At 36.3% G+C, this 18,454-nt stretch overlaps 2 protein-coding genes across 2 annotated transcripts; both read left to right on the top strand.

Moving 5' to 3' along the window:
- The first annotated feature begins 801 nt into the window (after positions 1–801).
- On the top strand, positions 802–4,785 carry LOC107816150 (protein yippee-like At5g53940). The gene is made up of 5 exons (XM_016641838.2): positions 802–957; positions 1,401–1,444; positions 3,662–3,770; positions 4,150–4,205; positions 4,331–4,785. Exons 1-5 carry the CDS (start codon positions 862–864, stop codon positions 4,407–4,409), a joined length of 384 nt encoding a protein of 127 aa, XP_016497324.1. The 5' UTR covers positions 802–861; the 3' UTR covers positions 4,410–4,785.
- A 3,673-nt stretch (positions 4,786–8,458) lies between these two features.
- LOC142165306 (uncharacterized) lies at positions 8,459–8,800 on the top strand. Its single transcript, XM_075223886.1, has one exon. It carries the CDS (start codon positions 8,459–8,461, stop codon positions 8,798–8,800), a length of 342 nt encoding a protein of 113 aa, XP_075079987.1.
- The last annotated feature ends 9,654 nt before the right edge of the window (positions 8,801–18,454 follow it).

Here is an 18,454-nt window from a genome sequence, read left to right as displayed (position 1 = left end):
ACATTTTACTACGCTAAAAAGGTCTAAATTTTACTACGCTAAAAAATAATCTAAACTAAACATAAACAACAAATAAATTTAATTGCAAATAAAACACAAAACGGCATGAAAACACATATATATAAATTAGGATATTAACAGACAAATTTATTTGACAAATTTATATTTTTTTATAAAACACTAATATTAAATCTAGATAAATTTAACATACTAGTTTCGAAAAAAAAACACAAACCGAAATAGAACACATACAAATCAAATAATATGCATTATTATAAAAGTATCAACTTAAAATAAACCGAAATACCTCGATTTAGAATTTTCGGAAAGCAAATAGATTGAAATTTTGACTCCGAAAATGTGAATCAACAATAATATGAAGCTCTACTCGAATGTGGGACCTACGTTCTTCACCTTTTATGTGACGGGGGACCCAAATTTTTTTTCTTTTTTTTTAAAATAGTGAGGCAGCGAGTATGGGAGTGGGGGACCAAGAAGAACAAGGTATAAAATATTGAGGAAGAAGAAGCAGAATGGTCGTCTTGAAGAAGACGGCTCATTTTTAAAAAAAGGGTATAGCGCCCTGTTACTGTCAGCTTTTTATATATAGCGCCCAAATACTGGGCTCTATACATTAACAACACAGTTAACGTTAATGTATAGCGCCCAGTATTTGGGCGCTATATATAAAAATGTCATTTTTTTCTACGCCTATTAAAGCACTATTTGTCCAAAAGAATCACATTTTGGTTCCGCACTCATATAATGTAAGTCGGTGTACTTTTGTTGTTTTTTGGAATTTGGACTCCTTTTTTCTGTGGCTAAAACCTCAAACCCCTGGTTGTGTAATAAAGTCTAAAAATGGGGAGGATATTTGTGGTGGATCTTGAAGGCAGAACTTACAATTGCAAATTCTGCAAAACCCAACTTGCCCTTTCTGATGACCTTGTTTCCAGGGTAAAGTCCGCCCTGTTTGTACCGTGTATATTTTGGCTACAACTAAAATTCTTAGCTTTTTTATGTTGCTTATTGCAAATGTTACTTCCTGTTTCTGGTTAATTTAGAAAGTTTTAAATTCCAGGAAGTGGTTAAAGATTTGGCCTTTGCAATGATGACCTATTGAACACTGCTTTTGATTAGAACTAGATTGCAGATTCTTCTCTGTTGTTGCCTATGTTAATGACAGTTCCATTTTTTGCTACCAAAATTAGCTGAAACTTCTTTAACTCTTAACTCAACAACTTTTCTATCTCGTTGTGTAACTGTCAGCTTATTTGCTTTGCCGTGGTATATTGCCTGAGAAAATTGCTTTTGAGTTGAATTTTGCCGCATAAGTTGTAGTACTTTAATTTGCATTGTTAATTACGTCTGATGAAATCTCCTTTATGCTATTTGGTCAGGCTTTTCATTGCCGAAGCGGAAAAGCATACCTATTCAGTAATGCGTGAGTGCCTTTGAATTATTTTTTAACTTCGGATTGATACCAAGTCACTCTTGTTCTATGAATGAATATGTTATTCTTACAAGTTAATTTTTGATAATCTTGTTTTTATTCTTCTTTTTTTTTTTTTTTTTTGGGTGGGGTGGGGTGGGGTTATGAAATTAGTTGTTGAGAAGAGGATGATAGCAAAGTACAACGGGAGTTTGAAGTTTAACCAAAAATGTACAAATAGGAAAAAAAGGATATTGTAAAGAAACGAGCTTGAGGCATATAGGAGCTTTTCACATTTGAGTTAAGTTTCAATGTCTCAAAAGCATCAGCTAGTTATTATGTGCATTTGAGCATGACGGTTTGGCTTAGCCACATTTTCACACAAGTGTTGGTCGCTTGTACCCTTTTTTGTTTGCCCTGGTGATGGACGTATTGACGCGCCACATCCAAAGGGAGGTGCCGTGGTGCATACTATTTGCAGATGATGTTGTATTGATTGACGAGACACGAGGCGGTGTGAACGCGCAATTAGAGGTATGTAGGCCGTCTCTGGAGTTTAAAGGTTTCAAGTTGAGCAGGACCAAGACAGAATACTTGGAGTGTAAATTTAGTGGTGAGACTCAAGGGGGGAAGGGGAGGTGACGTGAGGTGAGGCTGGACTTGCAGATCATCCTTAGGAGAGAAAGTTTTAAGTACCTTGGGTCTATTATTCAGGGGGATGGGGAGATTGATGAAGTTGTCACACATCGTATTAAGGCGGGTGGATGAAATGGAGACTCGCTTCCGGTGTTTTGTGTGTCAAGAAGGTGTCACCGAAACTTAAAGGTAAGTTCTACAGAGTGGTGGTCAGACCGACGATGTTGTATGGGGCTGAGTGTTGGCCAGTCAAGATCGCTCATGTCCAGAAGATGGAGGTAGCAGATATGAGGATGTTGAGATGGATGTGCAGGCATACCAGGTTAGATAGGATTAGAAATGAGGTTAATGCGACAAGATGGGTGTGGCCCCTATTGAGCACAAGATGCGGGAAGCGCGGCTTAGGTGGTTTGGTCATGTGAGGAGGAGGAGAAAAGACGCCCCGGTGAGGAGGTGTGAGAGGTTGACATTGGAGGGTCTACGGAGAGGTAGAGGTAGGCCAAAGAAGAGTGGGGAGAGGTGATTAGGCAAGACATAGCGCAACTTCAGCTGACCGAGGACATGGCCCCTAATAGGTTGGTATTGAGGTCGAGGATTAGGTTAGTAGAGTAGGTAGTCTTGAGTGTTTATAACAGTAGTATTGGCACGCAGTCTCGCTTTCTGTTGGTAGTAGGTTTTTATGACAAGCCGTTGTTTTCTTTTATTGTTGATCACCTTACTATCTTGTTGTTTTTATTCTGCTTTTATATGACTTTTTGGTGCTGTCCCTTCTTGTCTATACAACAACATGCCCTTCTTGTCTATATTTTCATTAATGTGGTGCTTATGTTTTCCTCAGCCGAGGGTCTATTGGAAATAGTCTCTCTATCCTCACAAGGTAGGGGTAAGGTCTGCGTACACATTACCCTCCCCAGACCCCACGGTGTGGGATAATACTGGGTATGTTGTTGTTGTTGTTGGTCGCTTGTACAAGGTTGCTACATATTTCATGTTCGACATGTATGTTTGCATTTCTTCTTGCCCACCTATCTTCAAGAATTGGGCTTCCCTGGATGCCTACAAATATAGTTCAAGTGTTCATTATTGATGTAATTAGTTGTCCATATTATTGTGCTAGCAACCTAGGAAGTCAAAATGAAAGATAATGTAGCATGCTGGATTGAATTCTGTACTTCTATTGCATAGTTGCTGTGTAGGATGAGTTTTTTAGTGGCTGTAGTTGGTAGAAGATCACTTTACTTCATTAAAGATGCTGCTATTTTTAAAGCCTATTTTCTGATAGGAAGCTAAGGTGAATCGTCTTTCAGCTCAAGCTGGTTGTTCAATTAAGGATGGAATGAATTAGTTTATGTTAGGATTGGGAAGCAATCTCTTTCCAATGACAGTTTATTTTGAGAACTCCAAATTTTCAGATTCGCATCAAAGACATCTAGTTCAATGATCTCCTTTATTTTGCCTTCTTCATGGTGCAATATATGTGTGTTGTTAGCACCAATTTTTTAGTATTTTTATTTTCCTTTGCAGTCCGATCATATTATTTTTCTCCTCCAGTATATGTGGAAGTTTTCACCTTTCTGTCTGTCTATGATTCAGGGTAAATATAACTTTTGGACCTCATGAGGAGAGGATGATGCTTTCTGGAATGCACACAGTAGCAGATATATTTTGTTGTTGTTGTGGGCAGATTGTTGGCTGGAAATATGTAATTTCTCTTCTTCCTTCTACTTCTTTGTTCCCTCTAATCCCCGTCTTGTTGGCACCGACGCAGAATCAAAACACATGACCATGGGAATACACACAAAAATAAAATGGAGGGAAACGGTCCCTCCTGCATTCCATACACACGTTCTGTTGTGCAGATAAATAATATACACACTGCCAGTGTCAAGATTTGTTACACTATCACTGCACTTTAATCTATCGTTGTAGGTAACCTGCCTTATTTTCATGTACATATAGCTATCTTTTAGGTGATCTGAACTTTTACACTGTAATAATGTATTTAAACTCAAACAATATACATACACTGGTAGTTTTGCTAGACTTGTTAACGGCTAGTATTTGGTGCATCTTTCACACAGGAGGCAGCCCATGAGAAAAGCCAGAAGTATAAAGAAGGGAAATATGTCCTTGAAAGGTTCATTTCTCTTTTTCAAAATTATTATGTTCATTCGCAGTAACATTTGCCCCTTAAAAATGGTATTCACACTTTCAATGTTCCCTATATAACATTTATATGCTGTTGATAATGTTTGTGAACAGAGGCAGGATTGTTGATGGAGTTGACTCTGAGTTCTATATTGATACTCGTCCAAGCATGAGTGATGCTGAAGACGCATAACCTTGGTTTTCCGTCGCACCTAAATACAAAAATGATAATTCTATGGTTGTATCTTGTAGGACTTATCCAAAGAACTATTGTATCTTGTCGAAGATCTCCGCAAGTTTGTGGATATAGAAAAGAAGTTGCTGCATAAGTTGTTTCTTTTATATGTATGGTTCATTAAATAAGTGCTGTACCACCAGTCAATCCGATGTCCATCTCTAATGGGTGTGATTTGGGTTTCTGGCCATGAGTGATGACTGTCAATTCTGATGGCGTAATATCTTAGGGCTTTGTTGCAAATAAATGAGGTGTAGCTATATTTTCTGCCTTGAGGCATGAATAGGAATTTGGAGTTAATGCTAAGTTCTTGAGATGCATTTAATCTATGGATACGCCAGTCAAGTGGTCTGGAATGTATGCTTTCTGTTTTTGTAGGAGTTGGAAAGTAAGGGAATGTCGAGCCTATTACGAAGAATTCGAAGGTTTCATCCGCTGGTAGTGATAAAATCATAAAATCCCATCAAACTAGCCTTCCTCATAATGGAAATATCAGGTTTGATGAATTGAAAATAATGTTTTTTTCGTTTTAGGTATTGATCGATTAAAAAGAGTAAACGTGAAAAAATAAACAAGTAGATACGTTGCTTTATCATGAAGTTTTACCATGGATATCAACTTTTCGAAGAATTATTATAATCACTTATGGCCAGATGGCTATTGCTTATGATAGAAAAAGAATTACAATAAAATATATTTGACTTCACATCATAACAAAAAATGACCCATATTTTTATGTAGGGGTGTACATAGGTCGGGTTGGTTCGGATTTTATAATTACCAAACCAAACCAATTGTGTCGGGTTATTAAATCTAAAGACCAAACCAAACCAATAAAACTAGGGTTTTTCAATCTCGGGTTTTTTCGGCTTTTCGGGTTATTCGGGTTTTTCCGGTAAAATCTTCGGAGAACAAAACATATAACTTGTGCTCAAAGTATTTCTTTAATCCTAGTAAGATACAACTATATAAAGTATTTTCCAAGAAAATAATACAAAATATGAGATATGTCATGACGTATCCTAAAATATTCAACAACAAAGACAATAAAATTATGTAATATAAATATTGCTAATTAAAAAGCCATAATAAAAATAAATATAATCTAAAAGTATTAATTCATGCTAAAATAAGTAGATTAATAAGGGAGTATTAATTACATGACTAAACACTAAAGAAAAAATAAAAATAGGTTATGCATTTTTATTTGAATTATTGCAAAACAAAAAATAGATATTCAATACATTCTCGTTCGTAGTATTGAATTGAATGTCTTTTGTTAGTATTAGTATTGATTTGATTTTAGTTTGGGCTTTTGTTAGCATTATTTAATTTACTAATATTAATGGCTATAAAACTTATTGGAACATTCAAAAGTTCTAAGTTCAACCTTGAAATAATACCTTAAAAGATAAAATTATGAAAAAATTTAAGAAATATTTATATTACATCACAATAAGTATATTTATATATTAAATATATCTAAAATTTCTTTATATGTAATGTCGGGTTGGTTTGGTTTCGGTTTGACTTTCTTTAGTTAAAACCAAACCAAATCAATTATGGTCGGGTTTTTTTTCTCAATACAAAACCAAATCAAACCAAACCATAGTCGGGTTTTTTTTCTCGGATTGACTCGGATTATCGGGTTGGTGCGATTTTTCGGTTTCCTTTGTACACCCCTATTTTTATGTTTTATCCGACCTAATCCATATTGTACATATTTTGGAAGCACCAGCATTAGCTGACAAACCTTAATTCAAAATCCGTTTTCTTACAACCACTACTTCTAAAAGCTGTGGAGTTAAATGTAGTTGGTCAAGTTACCCATTACGTTTGATGTTACGACAAGACAAACTTACTGCAAGAACTAAGAATATTTTTGTTCCAGAGGCTTGTGGCTTTTAAGACTCTTCACGATTTAGTTTTTTAATTTTTCTTTTTTAATCTTTGAGTTAAAATTTAGATTTGGGTTTTTAGAGTTTGTTAGTTGTTTGGATTGAGTGTTGCTCCAATTGATTGAAAATATCAAGAGGAGTTCAAAACTTAAATGTGAAGTAATTTGCAGTAGATTTGAGTTAAATTTCAGAAGAGGCTCAAGGAAGAAGACGAGGTCAATTTTTGTATAATAGTGTATATGGATGTATAAACATTTCTTATATACTATTATACAGTTTTATACACCTTTATATAAGCATCTGTAGACGAGCTTCTTCCACGATTTTCAGTTGCAATTCTTGTTCAAAACCAATCCAAATCTCCATTAAATGACTTCAAATTTTATATATAACCTCCTTATACTATTTCTAACAAGTCTAACTAACATCCAACTCTAAATTTCTCACAAGATCATATTTGAATTTAAACCCGGTTATTTAAGTTTGTTCAACAATGGTGGACCAATCTAGATCTTCATTAAATGACTTCAAATTTTGTATACAACCTCCTTATACTATTTCTAACAAGTCTAAACAACATCCATTCCAAATTTCTTATAAAGCCAGATTTAAAATTTAAACCCACTTATTTAAACTTGTTCAACAATGGTGGATATCTTAAAAATCTAATTTTTACCACCCAAATAGATTTGGTTTGTTGAACTAATGTTTGAGTCACAATTACTAATTCGAAGATTAGATTAAAAGCTTGAGCATTTTCAAAAAAAAAAAATTAAATAGTAATTTCGAGAACCTATTTGGAGTTGGATGTTGAATCTTAGCCTATTATTTTTGGGCTACAACTTTGCAAAGTTAAATATAGGCCACTTAGTTGCAATGTACATATGTGAGTTGTATTTATGTGTAATTTCCTACTTATAATACTACTATTGCTTATAATACCACTTCTACCCCCTTATAGTTGAAGAAAGAAAATTTTCGACTAAACATTTGAAATGTATTATGTTGTTTCTTTGAGAAGAAAAAATTGTAAAACTTATAACATTGCTTATGTAAAACAATTTTTAGCAAGCGATTTCATACATATATGACTTTTGACTGAGAGTCCATTAAATTGACATTGAAAAGTAAATAAGAAGAAGAGAAAGGTACAAACTTGTTCTCAATACCGTTGATAATTGGGTTTTAATGATTAAAAAATTATGTCCAATGAACGTGTGCTAAGAACCAGGTTCTCAAAGTAACCGTTGAAGGTTCTTACAAGACGATAACTTTGACACAAAGTTACTGCCACCCGATATTATAGGAAAGGACTCTTGATGCGGTAAGGACTGTTGCCCAAGAATATCTGCTTGCATATCTGAGAGACATGTGTCACAAGATTCGTAGAGTCCTTAGAACTTTAGGATTGCAAGCAAACGAGAGTTTGACTGTATGTAGGACTCCCAAAGCTCTCGGAGTACGGGGAAGTTAAATGTTTTTCCTATGGACGGTGAAGACCATCCTTTTGCACATCAACAGAAGAACTTAACATAGCATTTTCAGTTCAACACTCAAGTCTATAATTAGTGTGTTCTGAAAGTCACTTTTCTCGAGTCTGTTTAGTTCATGTGTGTTAGGAGATTGAGTTGTAATCAAGATGTTATTCGAAACATGTTAGTTGGAGTATTGTTTGAGTGTGCAAGTTAGAGTAACTTGTAATTCATACAAGAAGTAGAAGTAGGAGAATTGTGTAGGTATTGATTTACGAGTCTCGCAATTAATACATTTGGCTCATCAGTTCTAGTGAAGTTGAAGTTAAAATCCTACGTGGTAGATCGTGATTTTTGCACTTTTGAGCGGGGTGAATTTTCATGTAAAAATTGATATTCTTGTTTTTAGTATTTATTTTATTTACGCGTAAGGAGTAAGATAAAGAACCAAGTTCTTTAGTAATTTAGGAATGTACTCAATATAACAATTGGTATCAGAGCGAGTTCTCTCAAACGTGGTTAAAACCTAGAGAGATCTTGGAAGAAAATGAGTGTTCCACCTGGAATCAACGAAGGACAGTAAACTACCAGACAACCTCTATTTAACAAAAAATACTATAGTTGGTGGAAGGTAAGAATGAAGGATTTCCTAACGGCTGAGGACTATGAACTATGGACAATAGTGAATCGAGGACCAGTAATTCCCACCAAACAAAATGGGAAAAATAAAAATGTTCCTAAAGACTCTTCTGAATTTGTGGCGGCAGACTTCAGGATGATAGAAAAGAATGCAAAGACGAAGAAGATTCTCATCTATGGACTTAGTCCTGATGAGTATAACAGGATATATGCTTACTCCAATGCAAAAGAGATCTGGGATGCACTTCAAACTGCTTACGAAAGAACCAATCAAGTGAAGAGATCAAGAATTGAGTTGCTCATGAGAAACTATGAGCTCTTCTCCATGAAGGAGTCCTAACCTATTCAGAAAATAATGACCAAGTTCACTATCGTAACAAATGAAGTAAAATCATTGGTAAAGCTATTTACCCCTGAGGAACTAGTCAACAAGGTTATAAGGATTCTCCTTGCATCATGGGAATCAAAAGTCACATCCATTCAGAAAGCGAAGGAGTTTGACAGGATTTCACAGGACGAGTTGATTGGAAACTTAAAGACTCATGAGATGAGAAGTCTGGAACTACGCAAGGAAGAACCAAAGAGGTATAAGACACTGGTTCTTAAAGCGTCTGAAGAAGATGAGCCTGATAATGATGAACTAGACCTAGCAATTTTTGCTAGGTTCAAAAGGTTCATAAAGAACTCCAAGAATACACCTAAAAGAGAAAGCAATGGAAAACCTAAGCAGATTGACAAGTCTTCTTAAGATGGGTATTACAAGTGTAACAAACTGGACCACATGGTCAAATATTATCCAATGTGGAAAACTGAATGGAAGAATGAAAAAACTGAAAAAGAAAAAAGGAACAAGATGAAAGAGCAAGGTCTAAACAAATGCAAAATTCTAGGCAAGGGATTCACTAAGGCCATGAAACAAGCCTCCCTTGCAGCATATGAAGACAGTAGAAGTGACAAAGGGGAGGAGAAGAAAGACGAGGCTATTAGTCATTATGTTGTAATTGATTCATTCGAGGGTGTTGAAGTTGAGCCCCCATGTACAGTTAGGAATGCACATTGGTAGACACCCTCTTTTTGATGGACACCACTACAATGAATGAAAGATACATATGGATGTGACTGATTTTGACCTATGGATAATTATCAATCACGGACCAATTACACCCACTAAAGTGGATAGTGATGGAAACAAGAGTATCAAAAGAGAGGAGGAATGTGATGTTGAGGATCCTCAGTTAATCAAGAAAAATGTTAAATCAAAAGATCTGCTCTATAGAAGTTTGCCAAGGAGTATTCTCTACAAGGTGTCCTCCTGCATATCTGCTCATGATATATGGAGGACTTTGGAGGTTGATTATGGAAATGAAATCATTGGGGTTGCCCTTATAGCAATTGAAGAAAGCAAGACATAAGAGGAAGTGATAGGAATGATGGCCACGAGTGACAAGGCTGAAGATAAAGCAAATCGGGTAAGTATCTCTAATCTGAAAGAAAATATCCATGCTATACCTAAAAAATGGCTAATGGCCATAATAGTAACTGTCACGGGGGGCATTTTTGGTCAGTCCAAAGTCACACCCGCGTGGCAGTCAAGTTGCGCACTTGACTCAGCCTTTCCTAACATTTAGCCAAATTTTCAGCAAGTTTGGCCTTAACGAATTCTTTTGGCAGTAATTCAATAAGAACACAAGCAAATACGAGAAAATCCCAACCCTTGTATTAATTTCGAAAATATACAAAGGAATCCTCACTTTGCTATGAACAAAAGTCGTTCACAACCCATTTTTGACAAAGAACACAAGTCGTTCTTAGCCAACACTAAGACCTGCCCAAGCCTAGCCTTAGTCTCTTTTGAAACACTTTGAAACCCTCACGTTTCACTCTTGTTTCCCACTTAGAATTTCACACGAAATTGCCCACATAAAATCTGACTAAGTCCAAAGGCTCTATTTATAACATATAAGCAGCCTTTAGGACTTGACAACACATTGTCACTTGTTGTCTACAGCTTTTGCCACTTGTCAGGATAAGGCTAAATCAGTTCCTAACTTGTAGTTGACATCCCCAACTACTTACATGTTATGCACGAAATTATAATGGATATAAGCATAAATCAGTCATGGGTACAAGAGTTTATGAAAAGGTAACCGCCAAACTGCTTTGGCATGTGCTGTTTTGATTTGGTCAGCTGATTCACGCCCAAGGATGGCATTGCACCCAGCCTTGGCTCATTTTGACATTGCTCCGCACCAATGCTTGCCCGCAATCCGCTGCCTATGATTTTGCCATACACGCCCGATGCCGCTGCCGCCTGGACATGTCTTGGCCGAGTTTCTACCTTGTCCATGCCAACCTTTGTTTCCCTCATGACATTGCTTGTATTTTCCTTCCCATAGCCTTGCCTTAGCTATTGAAAGTCTTTGCCATTATTCCGCACTGCCGCATTTTAACTTAGCCCACATTTGTTGCTGCCACAACCTGAAGTGCCTGTGCCACTGACTTTGGCGCGCATGCCATGCCATGCTGCCCCAACACTGCCCACACTGCCTTGTCAAGCCTTTGCCAAGCGTGTATTGCTGTCCCAAGACCTTGTCCAATAGTTGCCCACAACAGCCCTCATGACAATGTCTTGTCCGTCGCCCGCATGATCATTTTTCCCGCACATAGGCCAATGACAAGGCCATCACACCCCAATCTTTGCCACAGTCGTGCCGCGCCTGATGACAAAGAGTCAGGCCCTAACAGTAACCATGATAAGTGGGATGGATAGATTAAGTGAATGATCAGTTAGTAAGCAGTCTTTCATGTGTTAAGCTTGATTTTAAAAATCTTGAATCCAGCAAAGCTGATCTTGAAGGACAGGTCAAGAATCTTAAGAACCAAGTCCATGAACTCACTTCTCATAATGAGCTGCAAACTTCTGCTAATGGTAATAGAATAATGAGTGATCTGTAAGACAATATTGAAACGGAACTGAAAGAGCTCAAAGATAGTTTGTATAATGCTGATTGTAGGAATAAGGTACTACAAGAGAACCTTGAAAAGGCAAAGTATGAACTGTCTAGGCTAAGCAAATTGCATAGATACTCTGATGCTTTGAATTGGCTAAATGAAAATTGCAGCACTAATAAATCAAGAATTGGATATAAGAAACCTGTACTTAGGTTTGATCTTAAGTATGTAATAATCTCTGATAATAAGATGTGCACACAGTGTGGGAAGGTGAGACGCTTCAGAGACAGTTGCCCAGCCTTAATTCATGCTCAGTTAAAAAAATACTTGTGGGTTACTTAAACGTCACTATTCAAGCTAAGTAAATTATGGTCAATAAGAGAAGGACAGTTAATGCTCTTCCCTTGTTGGAAAAAAGAGATTTGATTCATCATTTTCCAACAAAAGGGACTCAAGCTTGTTTGGGTTCCCAAGACTAACCTGTGATTTCTGTTGTAGGCTAAAGTGAGAGGAAGCAATCAAGATTGGCATATAGACAATGGATACTCAAGACATATGATAGGTGAAAAGAAGAAATTCATCTCACTGACAACCTTCCGAGGAGGGAGTGTTTCCTTTGAAAATAAGAATAAAGGACAAATAACAGGTATTCGTAAAGTTGGTAAATCACTGTCTCATACTATAGAAGATATATACTATGTAGTTGGACTCAAGCATAATCTCCTCAGTATTTCTCAAATGTGTGATAAAGGTAATGAGGTAAAGTTTAATTCAACAATATGTACTGTCACTAAGCTAGATACTAATGAAATGATTCTGAAAGGTAAGATACATAACAATGTCTCCAAGATATCTATTATGTGTCTTCCTCAAAGTGATCATACATGTTTAAGTGTAGCGGAAGATGATCCACTACTGTGGCATAGAAGACTAGGACATGACAGTCTGTCTCAACTCAACAAGCTGGCAGCAAAGGACATGATCCTTGGGTTGCCAAAAGTTGAGTTTGCATCTAATAAAGTTTTTGATGTATGTGTCAGGGGTAAACATGTAAGGTCATCTTTTTAATCTAAGAAAGTTGTTAGTACCTCCAGACCCCTGGAACTTCTTCATATGGACTTATGTGGACCAATAAAGGTTAAGAGCATGAGAGGAAAGAGGTATGTGTTTGTGATTGTTGATGACTTCTCCAGGTACACATGGACCTTATTTCTAGCATCTAAGGATGAAACATTTTATGTATTTTATGTGTTTATCATAATGATTCAATAAAAACTAGGTAGTGTTGTATCAAGTATAAGAACAAATCATGGAACTGAGTTTGAAAACTCTAAATTTCTTGAATTCTGCAGCATTCATGACATTGAACATAATTTCTCTGCAACTAGAACTCTACAACCAAATAGCGTGGTGGAACTGAAGAACAGATCTCTAGAAGATATGCGTAAGACCATGTTAATTGCCAGTGGACTGCCGAAAAGCTTTTGGACTGAGGCAATCAATACTGCTTGCTACTTGTTAAACAAATGCATGGTCAGACCCATTCTTGAGAAGAATCCCTATGTTTTACTTCAAGAAAGAAATCCCAACATCACTCACCCAAGAGCTTTTGGGTGTAAATGCTTTGCACACAACAATAGCAAAGAAACTCTAGGCAAGTTTGATGATATAAATGATGAGGGAGTATTCTTGAGATATTCACCACATAGTAAAGCATACAAAGTATTTAATAAACGGAAAAGGGCAAAAAATACCCCTATTATTTAATAAATGGTTTACTATCGAGCTCCGTCCACCTATTTTTCAAAAAATACATCTAACGTTATCTTACGGTCTGAAATTATCCCCGCAACTAACGGAATATTGTGTGTCCCCTTTTTAATGAGCTGGCATAATTTTATTGGGCCACGTGGTACCTCAGTCTGGATTCAACAAACCCGCCCCAGATTTCAGTCCGCCCCTTTTTTTTGGAATAGAAATATGATTTTCGCCGCTATAATCTTTTCTAAGAGAACTAATGCACCCGACTAATCTAATTTACCACTAGTACTACTCGAATCATCTTTAATTTTTCATATTACTATTTTCTTTTCACTAACACAAGAATCTGAAACTAGGACGAGCTAGGATTTTCTTGTTGAATCTACAAATTCCAAAAGTTGTATGCCTAATGGAGATAGATTCCTATATATACTAACTATCTTTTTTTTGGTTTTATTTGTTATATTTGCATCGGCAGAGTAGATAACGAATTACCTACACGTTGTGTTTCTACTTAGTCTCACCTGCCATCGTAAGAATCCTAAAGACCAGGTGACTGGACATCTTTCTTCTTTGCTAGTTCCCTTGAGTGGGATAAGCCAAAGAATAGTGCGAAATTGGCTGTTAGTTATGAACCATCACCTATTATTTCTCCATATATGCCTTCTGATGTCCCTACACTACCACCCACTATCACTATTCCACCTCCAGCTTCTACCCTCGCTGCACCTCAATCTCCAAAACTAACCAACCATAAACATGTAACCATCCTACAAATCACCTCCAAACCCACAAAGGCCAAGTCTACTTCAAGGGAATCAGTAAAGGATGAAAGTTCAGTTGATCGTGTTGTGGCTAAGAGGGAACCAGAGGTAAAAGGGACTACTGCTCGGGGGGAATCTGCAATCGTCAAGGATGCTCAGACATCTGAAGGTACTGAGTGACACACCACATGATGTTCCTCCATCAAAATTTGATATTCTAGCATCTAAAATTGAGGTGTACTTGTAAGAAGTTGTTGAACTACTAAGTGACACACCATATGTAAAAAGTACTACCGTAGAAAAGGAAATAGTAGCTCAGCAAAAAAACCTAGAAATAGTTGCAGACCTGCCTTTGATTTAAGGGGAAGGTAAGAAAGAAATAGGGGATAACGAAGGTTCTGATAGATGTTCTTGTAGCTGGACTGGTGATGAAGAGGATGATAAAGCAAATAAGGAGGGAGAAGGAGTACAGGAGAAAGATCAAAGTTCTCAAGAAAAGAAAAGTGAGAATGAAAGTGAATCAGGTGAAGGGAAGGAAGGTGAAATAGAAGAACAACAAGGTGAACAAGTGAGGGATTCAGAAGAAGAAAAATAAAAGGAAAGTGATGGACAAAATGACTCTGAAAGTGAGGATAATGAAGATGAAAAAGAAAGTGATAGTGAGGGTTCTGAATCTAAAAGTGAGGAATCTGAAGGCTCTATGACTATTGGAGATACAGTCATGGCCCATTTGGAGGAAGTTCATGAAGAGGAAGGGTCGGACGAACCTAAGCCTTCCTTAACTCCTCTCGTAGGAGATGAGGAAGTTGAAAGTGATGAGGATAATTTGCCACTGTCTGAGGTAGGGAAGAAGAATAGGAAAGCCCCTGCAAAGCCTACAAGAACAACTTCACATTCAAGAAAGGAAGTGGCTCATCCTGCTAGGACTCCTCTCACCAGGATCAAGAGAAAAGATGTTGATGCACAAATGATCAAGGAGGCTAGGAGTGCTAAGAGGACAAGAAAGTAAGTTCCTGCTGGTAAAGTTGTCGTAGAGTTGGAAGTAGACGATGAACCTGGTTCTTCCCTTAAAGGTAAGAAGTGAAGCAGACTGCTTCCAAACCCACCAAAGCAACTGCCACCTCTTAGAAGCCTAGCAAAGGAAAAAAGAAAATGACTGAGTCGGGAGTACTTGGCAAGCTAACTGAGTTCAATAACAAAAAAAAGTGTTGAATGGGAAAATACTTGCTAACACTGATGAAAAGGGTATGGCTTAGTTGGTAGAAAATCTTGATTTGCAGGGATGGAGACACATGTTTGTCAAAACCTTTCCCTTTGTGTGTATACATGCAGTGGTTGAGTTCTATGCCAACTTTTAGTTTGACGGCAAAATGGTGAAGAGTTCTGTGAGAGAGTTTGAGTTGGAGTTTGATGCTGAAGAGATTGGTTGCTGATGAACATTCCCTCCCTGGGATTTAACAACTATTTTAAGAAGAAATAGCTTGCAATTAACAATGATATGGACATAGGCATTGTGCTTACCAGAAAAAATTTCCAAAAGTTTGAACTGGATGCTCTTCAAAAGGTGTATAAGACTGACATGACATATTTTTATAGGTTTTTATTCCATTTTGTGAACTCCTGCATTCTGCAGAGGTATGAGAGGAGGCATGAGGGCACCTTGCTTGACATGAATGTGATGGAGTTGTTGGACACATATAGGGTCATCAACCTTCCTAACTTGATGATTCAACATATGACAAGGGCTGCATACACCACTAAGCCCAATAATGGTATGCCCTATGGCGTAATGTTAACTGAGTTATATGACAAGCCCAATATCTTACTGTCTGGGTTGAATTTTCGCAATCACAATAAAGTTCTAGATGCTATCATGCTCAAAAAGTGTGGCTTGCTGAGATCAAGGCCAGAGGTCCAACTAGTTCTGCTATTTTTCCTGGGAGCAACATGGGTTCTAAACTCTCTAAAAGGTTGGAGTTTGCTATGGAAGAAAATGCTAAGCTCAGGGAGGACAACGATGAACTACGGAAGGAAACCATGTAGCTTAGGGAGGAGCTGAGAAAAGACAGAGAGGATCATGCACAACAGATTGCCACCCTTATGAAGGCCTTGACCCCCTCCACATCTCACCCTTGATCTTGATCTTTTACCCCTTGTCATGTATCTGTTTCTAGTTTGCTCAGTGGTGCTTTGTCTTTTGTTTTTCCTGTTAAGTTCTGAGTAGCATGCAGGAAGTTTTAGTTTGTTTTGTTTTAATGTTTTAGATCAGAAGGGGGAAGATATCATGGGAGGGGGGAGATGTACTTATTTTGTTCAAAGTTTATTTTGTACAATCTGTTGTTGTTCTCAACTGTGATGCTGTGTGTATGCTTAAAAAGGCTAGTACCTGGTTCGTAAGCACAAAATTTGTCATCATCAAAAAGGAAAATTTGTTGAGAATTGGATTTTGATGATTAACAATTATGTTCAATGAACATGTGCTAAGAACCAGATTCTCAAAGTAGTTGTTGAAGGTTCTTACAAGACAGTAACTTTGACACAAAGTTACCGCAGTCCGATATTGCAGAAAAGTACTTTTAATGCGATAAGGATTGTTACCCAAGAATATCTTTTTTTTAATATCTGAGAGACATGCGTCACAAGATTCGTGGAGTTTTTAGAGAACTTCAAGATTGCAAGCAAACGAGAGTTTGACTGTATGTAGGCTCTCAAAGATTTCGGAGTACTGGGAATTTAAGTTCTTTCCCTATGGATTGTGAAGACCATCCTTTTGCACATCAACAGAAGAACGCAACATAACATTTTCAGTTCAAAACTCAAGTCTATCATTAGTGTGTTCTGAAAGTCACTTTTCTAGAGTTTATTTAGTTCATATGTATTAGGAGATTGAGTTGTAATCAAGATGTTATTCGAAACATGTTAGTTGGAATACTGTTTGAGTGTGCAAATTAGAGTAACTTGTAATTCATACAAGAAGAAGAAATAGGAGAAGTGCGTGGGTATTGATTTACAAGTCTTGTAATCAGTATATTTGGCTCATTTGTTCTAGTGAAGTTGAAGTTAAAATCCTACATGGTAGGTCGTGGTTTTTGCACCTTTGAGCTGGATGATTTTTCACGTAAAAATTATTGTTCTTATTTTTACTGTTTATTTTATTTACGTGTAAGGAATAAGACAAAGAACCAAGTTCTTTAATAATTTAGGAATACAGTCAAAATAACAAATACTATTTGAAATTGCTTAATTTTGGCTTCCATTACACTTTTGGTTGGTATACTCTTGTTGTTAACAAACCAGTCTTGTATTTTTGTTTGCCATTAAAGAAGATCAAGCGTGAAAATGTATCCAAACTCTTCGAAGAAAATATTCAGTTCAACTTTTGATTATAGTTTAAAATTAACCTTAAAGGTGAAGCTCTGTCATGGGTTAAAAGTAAAAACGCAGTAGGATAACATTAGGTCATAAAGAGTAAAAATACAATAGGGTAATTTAGATTAAAAGTTTAACGGAGTGCAAAGATACTCAATTTAAAGAGAGTACAAACAAAATTTGACCACTTTCCCATTAGGAATGCATGCATTCATACTTCAGATAAAGAATTAACCTATATACACAAATAATGTAATTTATTTTACAATATTAAAGTCTTTTAACCTATTGTAATAGGTTAATTTTAACCTATATACATAAATAATGAACTTTTTTTACAATATTAAAGTATTTTAACCTATTGTAATAGGTTAATTTTAAACTGTAACTTATTACATGCCAAATGCACAGATAACCATTCTTAGGAGTGTTATTTAGAAATTAACCAATACTTATTTTGTCCTGAAATTTTAAACTAACTTTAGGACAATTCAAGATATTTTTAATCCTGAAAAATTAAAATTCAAAATGTATTGGCTAATTTTTAAATGGCAGCGCTTTGAAATGACTACCTGATGTCATTTCTACGGTATTACTCCACGAGTAGGGGTGTTCATGGTTCGGTTTGGGTCGGTTTTTTCCTAAAAAGAAACCAAACCAAGTAAGTCGATTTTCAAATATTGGAACCAAATCAAACCAATTAAGTCATTTTTTTTTGGTTTTTGTTGGTTTTTCAGGTTTTTCGGTTATTTGTCGGGTTTTTTCTTAAATATGAGACATACACTACCAAACGCATATTTCGGCGACTATTTTTTCATCGTAACACTATCAAATCAATTGCTCTTTGAGAAATCTATTATTTACATATATTGATGATAATTGAATTAAATAGTGATGAATAATTTAAGTACTCAATTAAAAATCGATTATTTTTATCATGAAATAAATTCTTGTACTTAGCAAAAGAAAACTACCAATCAAACTAGAATGTAAAGGCAAAGAATTAGATTATTATAATAGCAAAGAACTAGATCAAAAATACAAATGACTAATATGTACGATAAACTTTTAGAAACTTTATATAAAAATACATATATATAGGTGTAATAATAAATTTAAATAGCTACTTTTATAGCCGGTTTGGTTCA

This window comes from Nicotiana tabacum, chromosome 10, assembly GCF_000715075.1.
Source record: "Nicotiana tabacum cultivar K326 chromosome 10, ASM71507v2, whole genome shotgun sequence".
Classification (NCBI taxonomy): Eukaryota; Viridiplantae; Streptophyta; class Magnoliopsida; order Solanales; family Solanaceae; genus Nicotiana; species Nicotiana tabacum.
This window is presented reverse-complemented; position numbering and strand designations above follow the sequence as displayed.